General features: G+C 39.8%; 2 protein-coding genes across 5 annotated transcripts in view; one reads left to right on the forward strand and one right to left on the reverse strand.

Annotated features, from left to right (window-relative positions):
* dnaja2b (DnaJ heat shock protein family (Hsp40) member A2b) overlaps nt 1-3,594 on the reverse strand; it is a 5,990-nt gene extending 2,396 nt beyond the window's left edge. Inside the window, exons 1-7 of the mRNA XM_005730142.2 lie at nt 3,415-3,594; nt 2,459-2,518; nt 1,889-2,115; nt 1,725-1,805; nt 1,475-1,608; nt 1,168-1,364; nt 879-1,023 (exon numbers count right to left, since the gene is read on the reverse strand). Of these exons, the coding sequence (XP_005730199.1) occupies nt 879-1,023; nt 1,168-1,364; nt 1,475-1,608; nt 1,725-1,805; nt 1,889-2,115; nt 2,459-2,518; nt 3,415-3,492 (922 nt within the window). The 5' untranslated portion in view covers nt 3,493-3,594. The remainder of the gene's footprint in view (nt 1-878; nt 1,024-1,167; nt 1,365-1,474; nt 1,609-1,724; nt 1,806-1,888; nt 2,116-2,458; nt 2,519-3,414) is intronic.
* Nucleotides 3,595-4,959: 1,365 nt separating this feature from the next.
* ppp6r2b (protein phosphatase 6, regulatory subunit 2b) overlaps nt 4,960-13,799 on the forward strand; it is a 13,868-nt gene continuing 5,028 nt past the window's right edge. For 3 of the 4 annotated variants that reach the window (XM_005729877.2, XM_005729880.2, XM_005729879.2), the window contains exons 1-21: nt 4,960-5,316; nt 6,669-6,739; nt 6,845-7,000; nt 7,128-7,226; nt 7,577-7,763; nt 8,790-8,927; nt 9,043-9,108; nt 9,257-9,369; nt 9,457-9,570; nt 9,785-9,905; nt 10,334-10,495; nt 10,577-10,810; nt 10,928-10,992; nt 11,079-11,194; nt 11,308-11,393; nt 11,499-11,576; nt 11,675-11,772; nt 11,861-11,918; nt 12,066-12,187; nt 12,296-12,465; nt 12,589-12,745. In XM_005729877.2, coding sequence (XP_005729934.1) covers nt 6,873-7,000; nt 7,128-7,226; nt 7,577-7,763; nt 8,790-8,927; nt 9,043-9,108; nt 9,257-9,369; nt 9,457-9,570; nt 9,785-9,905; nt 10,334-10,495; nt 10,577-10,810; nt 10,928-10,992; nt 11,079-11,194; nt 11,308-11,393; nt 11,499-11,576; nt 11,675-11,772; nt 11,861-11,918; nt 12,066-12,187; nt 12,296-12,465; nt 12,589-12,745 — 2,312 coding nt within the window. In that variant the 5' untranslated portion in view covers nt 4,960-5,316; nt 6,669-6,739; nt 6,845-6,872. The other variant, XM_005729878.2, reaches the window with a different exon arrangement.

Raw genomic sequence — 13,799 nt, forward strand, 5'->3', positions numbered from 1 at the left:
GTTCAATATCGATACGAGTATCGTTGCACCCCTACTGATAGGGTCTAATATTTTCACATTTAAAATTTTTTTAAAATAATGAATGGTTCAAAGTAAGATTTGAAACTAGAGACACCAAAAGAAAACCCAAAACAAAACAACTTTATCACAAATTTCATAGCTCAACTTCGCTAATTGGTTGATTTTCTAATATAAACAGGCTTCTTTTTGGGAACAAGTGACGTCGCCCCCTGCTGCCCATTAGACAAAATTAGTTATACTATACATCAGCATTTCGACTTTTCTGACATGGAAGCTACATCCATCTTTTATATACAGCCTGTGGTTTCCATATTTATTCTGAACCTGGAATTTATAATATAATATAATATAATATAAACTATGGTGCAAGTTGTCAAAATTGTCATGCAAACGATATTTTAAGACTTAGATTATACATGTGTCTGTGCTTATCATACATGCTAATGCCACAGTTTTAACTCAAATGCAGTTTTATAGTTACATGTTTATTTAGAAAACTAGTGTTAGATTTTACATTGTTAAGTTTGAAATGTCCCAAAAAAGTATATGTATTCTCAACAACTTGAAACAATGACAGCTTTTTCACAAGACAGTTAATTATATACCACAACCTTGAGAAATTACCAGAAAATTCTACAACACCAAGGTGACTTGTTAAAACAATCTAATTTTGTTTTCAATTTGGTTCACATTAGATGTTTATATTCTCTCTTTTATGCTGTCCTAAAAATAAATGCTGGCACCAACACTTGCAGTAAAACATAAGTATTCATCCAATAAATTTCCTTCTGTCCAACCAAAAAAAGAAAGAATGTCATAACAGAAAAAATAAATTAAAGTAAAGGGAAGATGTTTACCTGGCTCAATGACCTTTCCAGGTGGGTATTTAACAAGCAACTGACGTCCGTCGAGGTGTGTGACTGTGAACTGGAAGCCGCACAGAGCCTCAACCAGGCCGATACGATGAACCATGTGAAGATCGCTGCCATCACGGCGGAAATCCTATTTGAGATATAAAACCCATATTTGTTGCTTAGGTTCATTACATCAAATCGCTTGGATAAATGTAGACTTTATTCATTATCCAAGTGATTCTATTATTAAAAACAGTTTTGTAATCAATAGGAGCTGTCTGTTTTGGGGTACCTCATGTTCTTTCTCTTGCAGCACCAGAACTATATCTCCTGGTTCCATGCCTGGTGCTTGGTCAGCTTCTCCAGTGAATGTGATCTTCTGTCCATGTCTCATGCCTTTGTCCACGTGAACTTCAAGAACCTTAGTCTCCTTACAGACTTTATGACCCTCACACTTTCTGCAGCGGTCCTTTTCATTTATCACTTCACCTGGACAACAACCACACACAGAATAGAAGACCTCAGAGAGCTGTTTTGCTGCGGTTTGTACATTAACTTTGTTTTTAATGTCAGTTTGCAGGTGTGTGGGGATACATTACCCTCCCCATTGCAATCTGTGCAGACTGACTGCATCTGCTGAACCATTCCTGGGGCCAGCTGTCTAATCATGATTCTCATGCCCCGTCCTCTGCATGCTACACACTTCTGCACAGCTCCTGCCTTACCACCCTGACTAAAAGCCAACAATAAAGTATCAGCATTATTATCCATTTAGAGCAACTGCAAATCATTCATCAGACAGCCTTAAAAACTACAAATCAATATAATTTTAACAAAAAGGAAACTCACCCATTACAGGCACTACACAGCACATTCTTACTGAGCTGCAGTTTTGTGGTTTTACCATTGTACAAGTCTTCAAGAGAAACCCTGTAACAACACGATTTGTAAGTACACATACTGCATTACATATGCACCATCCACTGAAGCATCCATCAAACAACAACACTTACTTCAGCGGGTGTACCATATCATCTCCTCTCCTCCTGCCTCCATTGCGTCCTCTTCCTTGTCCCCCCATGAACCCAAACAGTCCTCCACCAAAAATGTGAGAGAAGATATCCTCCATGCCAGGTCCTCCTCCTCCTCCCTCCCGTAAGCCTTGCTCTCCATAGCGGTCATAAAGCTCCTTTTTTTCTGGGTTTGTCAATACCTCATATGCAAAACTTATCTCTTTAAACTGGAAAATGAACAAAGCACAATCAGACAGGTTGAACTGGTGCATGAAGAAAATAAATTCAGTGCACCTCAACAACAGTTCCCTTTTACAAAGCACAAAGGACTTAAAAGAGGCTTTAAGATTTGAGTCATAGAGAAATAAATATATTTTTAAAAAGCATTCTTCTCTAGTGGAAAGCCTGTGTCACATTTTGTACTCTAATCTGTGCCTAGGAGTAATCCTCAAAGCACTGGGCTATGTGATCATTATAAATGGAGGCGACATCATTTCTGCATGCCCAATTGTTGATCAACTGAGCATCCTTTGGTGCTGTTGCTAACACTACTGTTTTGGTGCATCATACCTTGTCTCCAGCTTCAGGGTTCTTGTCAGGGTGGTACTCTTTGGCCAATTTGCGGTAGGCCTGTAATAAACCAAAAAAAAAAAAAAAAAAAATCAGCGTGAAGAAAGCTGGGTCACAGACCTAAGCTCATGTGCCTGTAGCAAGACGCTTCAATTAGCTTGCTGTCTAAAACAACAGGACATAGTCAAGATCATGGTTGCATGTAACATGTCAGAAACTCAACAACACTGCTTCCAAATATTAACAGCTTTTGACTTTCCAGCGTTATTTTGAATCCCGATAGACGGAAATACAAGGTCTTTATTACGAGACAAAAATAAGATGAATACACAAGCTGTATAAGTTGTGTTATGTCGGGTTTTGCAGAGGACGCAGCAGTTGTCAAATATGAGCCATTAGCATCTGCTTGATGTTTGAATGGATTTTAAAGGGAATAACGCCTGGACGTTGGCTAATGTAGCAGCACGAATGGTGGCATGAACGTTAGCTTGTGACCATCACACACGTTGTTTATAGCGTTGCCTAACATCAATACTGATAAGCATGATCAAGTATTACACTGGGGTTGGCAGTTTATTAAGCTAAGTGTCTCGTTTAGCGAGTGTTGTTTCGTTACTGAGTTGGTGGGGACTATTTGCTGGAATTTAGCATTAGTAGCCGGCAAGCTATCACACTCGTGTTTACCAGTGTTATCTCTGTTTTCAAAGAGACTAACTTCATCCTTATCACGTATTTAGAAACACTTATAAGCAATCATTTAATGCCAATGTGTCGCTTAAATTATGTTTAAAAGTCCGGTGATGTATCCCGCTGTTATCCAGCTCATTTTACTGGCTAAGCTAGCTAAACATCCATTAGCTTGTTTGTAGGCCACATTTGCTCTGGTGACCTCTCTTCCTCTTTTTTCAATTTTGTTTGAACTCCAAGACATTCATTTCACTGTAGCATTTACGTACCTTTTTAAGTTCATTTTCAGACGCAGACGGCGAAACTCCGAGGATGTCGTACAATTTAGTATCCACAACGCCCGACATGACGCTAACCGGCAACTACAGAGAGACCTTCTCCGGAGGAGGTTCAGCTGTGCGACGATACGCGGATCTACCGGCTGGGACTGTCCGGACTTTTGCCAGAAGCAGCACAGACAAACACCCCATGACAAAAAGATGCTGAAACATGGCACATACTTATTATTCCAAAACAAATACATTTTCGTTTAATGTGTATGATATACGTGTAATTAATCACCGATTTTGTGTGTGTTTACAAAAAAAATACATTAGGGACTGTGTTAATCTGTTACAAAACATTGTTTAAAGCATGAAAGTCACACTTTCCACATTGGTAATCTGGTTAAAAATATGTCCCAGAAGATACATTTTCCGGACTTATTATATGTTATGGTTATTTTCTTTTAGAACTTTGAGTGTACCATAATACCACCACGCTCAACAGCTCTAAGCCTTGCAGTCTTTATTTAAGCTGAGCCTAATAGCCGTTAGGCTGACACAACATAAATGTAATTTTAACAAAATCACTGATCAAATATCAGTCAGTGTGAAGATTTTCCATCCTTTCATGCATTTTCTTCTGCTTTTACTAGACTTAAATCTTAATAACTACAAGTGGCTCTAAGCCTGATAACGTTTTCTTCTTCTTCTTTAAAAAAAAGAAGCCAGTAAACAAACAACGAAAGTCCAGACTATATATACAAGAAACCACGAGCAAAAAGAACTTATGGAGCATACTGCACAAAGGAACCGAAAACATGAGCTTTGGCACAGGAATGACTACCTGCACAACACAAGAAGGAAACCATAACACATGCTGACCAAGTACTCTTGCATTTGACACAATGCAGACTATCCCTCTCCTTTCTTCTGTATATTTATCTCATTCTATATGCACACATAAACCAGTCCATGCAATGGTATGATAAATATAAAAGAAACTGAGTTACTAGACAGATTGGTGTGCAGCATATTTCCTCAACCGTGGCTTTTAAATTGCCTTAAGAGCAGAATAAAGAAAGCTTGTATGAGAGTAACTCGTTCATTCATAATAAACTAAAGCAAAACTAAACATTTTTCAGCAATAAAACCTAAACTGAAACAAGCATACTGAAACAAGTGACTCCACCCTGTGATACAGCTCCACGGTGCAGCTTAAGACAAAATATAATTAATGAATATTCAGACCCGTAACCCTACACGGTGGGAATTCATGTGCAGGTAGAAAGGGACATGTTCAGGTGTGAGTTTTCGTAAAAAAATCAAGCCGGAAAAGACAGTCCCTGCACTTGTCGCTTACTTTAGGTGCACAACTAAATAATTTTCCTGCAATATTAAATAAATGCTCATGTATGCATTATTGCATTCTTCACCCCAGTTTTAAACTTAAAGTGTTTATTTTCATAAAGAAAAAAAAATGTTTGAGAGCATGGATGTGAATATTAAATGTTGCTGCAGTGCTTGATGACAGCAGATAAATATGGACTTAGTGGATGTTTACACAGTTGATGGACAGCCGAACTTTTTGATTACGTTTAGGTTTTAGGTAGTCGCCATTTTGATTTCCAAACCTGACTATTTTTATGTATTTTTTTTCCCTATTTGGTCCTTTGGACTCCTGAATAATAATTTACACCGTGTCAACACAGCCCTCCCAGCAGCAGCAGAGCTAGCCGCTGAGTAACACGGCTGTGTAAATGACATTGCAGCCGGTGGAAAGGGTAGTATCGTTAAGCTAACAGCGCAGCCCTGAATAGGCTGCGATGGGCCTCCGAGTGACCTGACAACAAAAGTCGCCGAGTTGCAGTTCAGCTTCCAGATGTCCACAGATTAAACAATGGCTCAAAGGTAACGGTGGTATGTCTTTTTGGGAGGTAAACATGTGTAGCCCAACGTAAAGCCTGTGCAAGCGATCAGAAGACGGTGACTTCAAGCTAGGTCTGAATCAGGAGCACGTCGTCCGACCACCTAGCTCATCAGCGGCGATAAATACTGACCTATATTAGCTTTAATCTGAATGTGGTTTGTCTCCAGTAAGAAATAATTATTTTTTATTTTTTTTGTGGGGGGGGGTGTTAGCAACTCGACTGTTGCACTGCTTGCTTTGCTAGCGGGCTGCTTTACGATCTGCAGTCAAGGTAAGTGAAAGTGGTTAAGGGAGACAGTGATAAAGGAGATAAGTTAACGTGGAGTTAAATGCACGGATTCGCTATCTAACACGGCTCCACGCTGACTTGACTGTTACCCTGTTATAACTAAAATCCGCTAACAGCTCAGAGTAACCGTTTACAGCTGCTCTTAGGACGCCTTGGCAGGCCTGTCACGGTTATGCTGTTGTATTAAATTTTAAAATCCACAGATGGCAATGACGAATCTGTAAACCCAGATTCCCGAGACACCTGTTTATCCCCTGCGTGTTTGTTCAAGGGATGTGTACACAAGGGTGGCGTACTCCGACACCGTTCAATGTTATGCAACTACTTTTAATGGTCTCTAGATATGTGTAAGTTATTTCCAGCCATATTTTGTGCTGTAAAACGATACGCTACCCTCTTGTTTTCTCGCGTTGACGAGAGTTTGTTTGTAAACATGTGTTTGCATCTAAGAGATAATGGACTCATGATGGATGCTTCGTACAAAGTGTGGTCTGATTTGGTTTAGTTTGCGGGGTGGGGTGGCTTTAGGTGAATATTTAAAGCCTTAACAAAGCAAGCAACATTTCCTGCCTCTTACAATATTCAGCTGTCATCACCACCACACCTAGACTCAAGTTTGCTAGCTCCCAGAAACCTCCCATACTCAGGCATTTCTGTCACCGAAGGGTCAGTGTGTGCATCTTTCTTATCTCCAGTCATTCTTTGCTGATGCAAGTGCATGTGTGAGTCCCTTCCCTAAGCAAAGTGGTTAATGTTAATACACGAATGAGCAGCAGTAACTCAATTACAGATGCATTGCTTCCTGTTCTTTCCAGAGAGGAGTCCAAGCCTCTTAGCCTGAGTTCAGCCCTTCATCTAGCTCTGAAGAAGGCAGAGGCAATATTACTGTAAATGATTCTCCAACATTTGTTGTTCATTTTGCTGCTTCCCTTTTTTGGGTTGAAGGCAACTCTGCTGGGTTGGTGTGTCTGGTGTTTAGAATGAGTAAAGTGGGTGTGTTTCCACCTTCGCTATACTCAAATGAATATTGTCTCTGATGTACAGGTTGCACAGTGTCTGTGAGGCAAATGGCTCTTTAGCAAGATCCAACTGAGTATACTTCTCCTTGTCCAAATGTAAGCATTCATAAATAAATTAAACTAAATCAAAAATTAACTTTTGCATGCATTCTACACCATCCTGTTGCTTATCTCCGCACCACATCCTCTTTTGCTCAACAGCAGAGTGTATGCTACGGTGACGTCAGTCATGTTTTGGAAGTTTGATTTACACACATCTTCTCATCTGGAGGCTTTACTGGACAAGGAGGATGTCACTCTCGCTGAGCTCATGGATGAGGAGGATGTGCTGCAGGAGTGCAAGGCCCAAAACAGGAGGTCTGTTTAATGTCTACTTTGGTGTAGCTGCAAATTATTACCACATTTTGCATAATCAATCACCTTTGCTGTAATGCTTACTAAATTAATAAGTTGTGCTTCTTATGTCACCGTTGTGGTTTTGCAGGCTTCTTGTGCTCTTGTGCCAAGACCAGAGCATGCAGGAGCTGGTTCGACTGATTACTACAGAGCCCCCTACTGGTGTAGAGGAGACAAAGCGCTTCAAGTAGGTGCTGTTGTGTAGAATATTCTAATGTAGTTTATTATATTCAGAGTAAAAATATATTCCTGGTGCTGCACTACATTATATATCCATTACCAGCCACTTTGTAGATGAGCCTTGATTTTAAGAGGATTCAGATTTGCTTAAACAATGTTTTTAATCCGACTAAAAGAACAGAAATGATTCCCTTAAATTAGCAAAACTATTTAATTGCCCGGTTGCCAGCAAACCAATGAAAGTCCTGTCCAGGTAATTTTTTATCTTGTTTTGTTTTTCTTTGAAGTGGAAAATATGGCAATAATTTTGTTCCTCCATCATTTTACTGCAATATATGTCCATGCCATTTACAACAGGTATCCAAATATAGCATGTGAGCTGCTGACAAGTGATGTGGGAGTGATCAATGATAAGCTGGGTAATGAGGAGCCACTGCTGGAAAGCCTGTATGCCTTCCTGGAGCAGCCATCCCCACTTAACCCCCTCCTGGCATCCTTCTTTAGCAAAACTATTGGGAACCTCATCACACGGAAGACTGAGCAGGTAACACACACGTACACCGCTACATCAAAAGGGCATGCTTAATAAAGATGACGGTTACATTTTTGTGATGTTGTTGTCATTTAATAAGTCTGAGGCAAGTTAATGGAAAATACTCACAAAAAATGTACTTTCACCCAAAATTGTTTTAAAATTCTGTTTCTTTTGAGGTGCCAACATGCATGGTTTGTTTTACCCTTTTAGTGTCCGAGTTGATGATTTTAGTGTAAGATTGCTTGTTTATGAAACAACACATAATCAAAACTGTCCCGTATCAGAAGGGAATTATTTTAGTGAACCATTATTGTCCAAAACAACTTAACTCAAAAATGAATGGCTGGACTGCAGCTTATATAGTCTTCCATTTAAGGCTAACATTCCTGCTTGTATTAAGCCAACTAAAACATAAAGAAAGCTTATTACCTCTACATTTCATTTGCTCTGAACTTTGTATATATTTGTGTGTGTGAATAGAAGCTCATTTGATTCTGATGTGGGGTTTCAGATTTTTTAGAGTAGCTTTTTAAGACTTTAAGTAAGGCAACTATCTCACCTATCTCATGACCATAAGCGACAGTCACTGGGGCAGGGCGCTAACCCAGCTGTCACCGGGTGAAACAGAGTACAACCCGAACAGTCGCTCATGATGAATTGAATCATAATTGAACTGAATCTGAATCAGAATACTTGAAATTATGTGGTTATAGTTGCTCCAATGCATTAAGAACAGTAACAAATTTAATTAAACATTACAATATATTACAAAGTTACAAAAAATAATAATAAGTGTGTGTCTATAATGGTTTATCTGTCTTTGTACTACGGTGTCACCCACAGTGTTAGATTTTATTGCATTTCAAGTTGTATTGCTCAAATAGCAGTATATCGTTTGGGAAATAGTGTCACATTTATGCAGCGCGAGTCAGTCTTGAGAAATAATACCACTTGTTTGACAGCAAGCTCCTTATCCCATTCTTCAGTTTCCTGTTTTGTATAATCATTATTTTCTCTGCTTTCTGTACTGTTTAGGTGATTAGTTTCCTGCAGAAGAAGGATGGATTTCTTTCCTTGGTCCTGAAGCATATTGACACGTCAGCCATGATGGATGTGCTCCTACGCCTTATCAGCTGTGTGGAGCCACCGCCTCTACGACTGGAGACACTTACTGTACGAGACAAATAGACCCACATTCAGAATTTCACATAAATCTGATTTATTTATTTATTTATTTTTAATTATTATTATTTTTTGTCTAGTTGTAAAGCAATATTTTTCTCAACAGTGGCTGAATGAACAAAAACTGGCCCAGAGACTCATAGAGCTCATTCACCCTGAGAGGGATGAAGAGGTAGTGGAAAATTTCATAGTTTTTAAATTTAACAAATATTTTATTTTGCTTTTAAAAAGTGTGCCATTGCTTTTATTCACAACGAAACCATTCATAAGACTGAGTGTCCAGATGTGATTGTTGTTTGTTTGATTTTTCCCCAACACAGAGGCAGTCAAATGCATCGCAGACTTTGTGTGATATCATTCGTCTGAGCAGAGACCAGGCCAGCCAGCTCCAAGAGATTTCACAGCCTGACCCACTGCTGACTGTGCTTGAATCGTAAGTTGGAAAGACTCACATGCACGCAGGTTTATGCTCTCTAAACAGGATGCAGCGATACTAACGTACTCTGTTTTGTTTATACAGGCAGGAGTGCGTGGAGCAGTTATTGCAGAATATGTTCTCAGGAGAGAGAACTGAGAGCTGTATCGTCAACGGGATTCAGGTTCTTCTGACCTTACTGGAGATCAGGAGGCCTGTGTAAGTGAGAAACCTCGAACAATTTCTAACAGTGTGAAGCTATTCCAGCTAAGTTTCTCTTTACAAAGCTCTCTGACAAGCCTTGTCATTTAAAATTTGGGCATTTTAATCTCTTTTCAAACATTTGTTAAAGTTTATTTTATATCCCTATTTATTAAGCCTTCCCAACATCTATTTTGAATTTTCTGTTTTTGTTCCTCTGTCTTTATGGCAGGGTGGATGGTGTAATGGATGCTCAGGGATTTGAGAGAAGCTACACTGTTAACAGCAGTATTTTGTTGGCCATCCAGCCACACTTGATACACTTCCACCAGCTACTTCTGGAGCCACCCAAGGTACATAGACAAGTCTTTCTATGATGAATGATAATGTAGCCGCTTGAGGGTATTTAAGATTGTTGTGTGAGCGTTTCCCTAGGTGAGAACAGGCTTTTAGGAAATCAGGTATCAATAAATTCAGTCTGTCCACATACATTCCATTTTGTATGGAAAATCAGGAATCCCCTGTGTATTTCATCAAGGTGTTAGTGCTCAGTTTCAAAAATGATGAAATTGCGCAGTATAAAAGTGCAAGCTCTTTTAGCTCAAGTCATGCTGCATGACGCAGGCTTTCTTTTGCTTGCTCCACCAGCCTCTTTCTTTATCAGGTATGTTTGAGTCTCTGCTGTTTACATGCCGTTGTTGTACAGTAGTCAGACCTGTATAACAAAACAAAAACCTCTAGATCGTGTTTCCCCAAATTCCTCTGCCTTTTATCCATGTAGCGAGAGCCTATGCTGACGACTTTGGGTGTGCTGGAGGAACCGCTGGGGAACACGCGTCTGCACGTAGCCAGACTAGTGGCTTCTCTGCTTTATACCAGCTCTGCTAGCCACGCAGTCGTAGCACAGGAACTCTGCAGACTCAATACACTGAACCTCCTTCTGGTGAGAAAATCTGCTGCACTTTTGACAATTTATTTATGTTGAGAAAACATTACGTGTTAAATACCCCTTTGAAAAATACAGGACCTGTTCTTCAAGTACACCTGGAACAACTTTCTGCATCTCCAAGTGGAGCTTTGTGTTGCTGCTATCGTCCGGCCCTGTGCCCACGAAATGAGACTTCAGCCTGGCTTGGTTACCCAGGAAAAAGTCAAGCCTCATCCAGATGCAGCACCAGAACAGGAGTTGAACGAGACCCCGACTTCTGAACTATCAGACAGATCTGAAAACTCTGCTCATAACCTAATGGTGACTCATGTGAGTGTCTCTGCTTGTATTTGTGAAGTAGAAGGGTTGATCTACAAGAATGGGCAATGTGGCATCTCTTTCGGAATAAATAAATAACTGATTGACTCAATGTTTTTGTTTCCCAAGTTGTTTCAGCACTGCCACCTCGTCCAAAGGATTCTAGAGGCTTGGGAAGGAAATGATAAAATTCAGTAAGTAACTTTGAGATCTTTACATGAATTTGTGGCAATTGGCGGTAATCTCTGGGTTTCTCCAAGTGTCATATCTATTTATTCAGGTCAGATCGTGGTATGCGACGAGGCTACATGGGGCATCTGACCAGGATCGCCAACACAGTGGTGCACAATCTGGAGAAAGGCCCGGTTCACACCCAGATCAGTAGCCTCATTGCAGGTGTGTATGTGTTTGTGGACACATTTCTGTGTGGAAGAAAGCAGTAACTACCACAAATCACACCAAACTGGCTTATGGCTTTCATAATGCTGCTGTTGTGTGTTTGCATGTAGAGCTGCCAGAGGACTACAGAGGGCGCTGGGAAACCTTTGTAGATCAAACGCTGTCTGAGACCAACAGAAAGAACACCATAGACCTGGTAAATCCTAATTCGTGCACATCTGTAGAATTAAGAACCTGTTTTTCATTACACACACATTCAGAGTTTTAAGCACTGCACAAGTGTTGATCTTTCCATGTTAAGGTTGGCACTGGCAACCCTCGTCCTTCCTCAGAGGATGATATGGAGAGCCCCTTCCCCAAAGAACTGACAATACAGCAGGTATGCGTACACACACACATAAGCACATATTTAAAATATTTCTTGCTTCTCTTATGGGCTTTTGTGCTGTAATTATATTTGTTATGATCTGTTTTTAGGCCTTTTCAGACTACCAGATCCAGCAGATGACAGCTAACTTTGTGGATCAGTTTGGCTTTAATGATGAGGAGTTCACTGATCATGATGACAGCATTGGGTAAATTAGCTGACATTTTTCTCAAGTGATGGTTTATTCTTATTTCACTCGTGTGTGCGGAGGGTGTGAATCCTGGTTCTTTTTGCAGGGCAACTTTTGATCGGATTGCAGAGATTAATATCAATATTGATGCTGGCCATGACAGTGTAAGTTGATTTTAAAGGGGTTTTCTTTCTTTCCTTAGGCTGTAAATATTTTTGTTCATTCTTAACTATACATTGTTTTTTGTTTTTAGGCACTGAAGCTCAGAAAACAAACCTGACAGCTAATTATTTTGTTTGTTTTTTGTACAGGCTAACACAGCTGTATTTGAGGCTTGTTCCAAAGAGAGGATTCAGCCCTTTGATGATGAGGAGGAGGACATCTGGGAGGAGAAGGAGATTAACTATGCAACACAAGCCAAGTCCCGGAACAGGTAACTACATGGCTTTAAATAAAGATGCTCTCAACATATTTATTATTATCATTATTTTTGCTTCAAAATGATGGTTTTGCATTCCGTGCAAATTTCATATGTTTCAAGGTTTGGTGGGTCACAGTCCTCCCAAAGCCAAGCAACCAGTAAGACCTGTGACATGACAGAAACTTGTGAGAGCTCCAGCAGAGCAGCAGACTCAGACTCTGACGAGGGAGAAGACCCTAAATATGATCTGGACCCTTTTGCAAGTCCGAACCAGACCGAGGCAACAACGAGTGAGATATGATATATCGTGTAATCGTGTATAATTGTTTTGCCGTAGTTGTATTTTAGGTCTAAAGCAGGTTTTAAGTGTCACATGTCATGTATGTATGCTCTTGTTTGTTTGTTTTTTTCAGGCACTGGATGGGTAGCAGACTTTGGAGAAGTGAATTCAAAGGCTCCTGCAGCAGGAGCGGGCTTCTCAGCCTGGGACGCTCCAGTGTCTCAGCCAGCTGCAACAGAGGCCGAGGAGAAGGGATGGGCCAAGTTCACAGACTTTCAGCCTTTTTGCTGGTGAGTTTGGGTGCATTATATGTAAGGAGAGTTCATTGTCTAAAAAGCATCTAATTAAAATTATAAGACTATATATCTCGTGATGATTAATATTTTATTTAAAGGAAATGCTCATTTGGCATAATTTTTTTCTATGATAGAAAGACGTACTTTTCAGAGGAAACTCGAAGTAAAACTAAAAAAAAAGGTGCAAAAAAGTCTAAAAACCATGAGTTTTTCTTTTTTAAAAACATTACAAAATTTCCTCCCTGCCCAGTGACACGTTTTTTGAAGTGGTAGTGCAAAGGAGAACATTTGTGTTCAAAACTAACGACAAACCATTTTAGTCACATGACCAGTATTGTTAGGATATGTTCACCAACACTGAACACTGTGCATAATTTTTCTATTTGAAACTATTTAGATCGGCTCTTAAAAAATCAAAAAACAAAGATATGGACTTCTCCATATCTTTTCCATATCAAGGTTTTTTCCATACAGTGCACATTCTGTTGTAGGCTATTCCAATCACTATAAACAGCAAGTCCAAGGCAGAGCTTTGCTTTACAGATGTTATATCTTCTTGAGACTTTATTACTTTTCTCTGGATTTTTGATCTGGATTGGTGGATTCTTTAAGAGGTGAAGTAGACAAGGTATTCATTATCAAAGGTGATAGCTAATAAGCCTTTCAACATTGATGCATCTGTCATTAGTGGCAGGGTCACTGTTTACAGCATAGTGGGGCAGTACAGATTAATAACATTAAAACTTTTGTTAGATTAACATTAGGGCTGTGCAATATGACCAAAATCTCATATCCCAATATAAAACATCTATTGTCCCGATAACGATATAACTCACAAAAAATTTAATATTTTCTGTAAATTCTGTGAATCTCGTGTAGGTGAAGTGTCTCCAGCTGGGCGTCGTGTACCTGGAGTCGAGTGCTTTAACCGATGCATGAAGCTATACATTTTTAGACATAAGTTGTAACGGCCGCCGTTTTCTTTGTGAGTATTTATTGCACGGCGTGCTGCAGGGAAAGCCTGTTCTAACATTTGAGTCTAAGGTTT

This window comes from Pundamilia nyererei, unplaced genomic scaffold (assembly GCF_000239375.1).
Source record: "Pundamilia nyererei isolate P.nyererei 1_Seehausen unplaced genomic scaffold, PunNye1.0 scaffold00035, whole genome shotgun sequence".
NCBI classification, from domain to species: Eukaryota; Metazoa; Chordata; class Actinopteri; order Cichliformes; family Cichlidae; genus Pundamilia; species Pundamilia nyererei.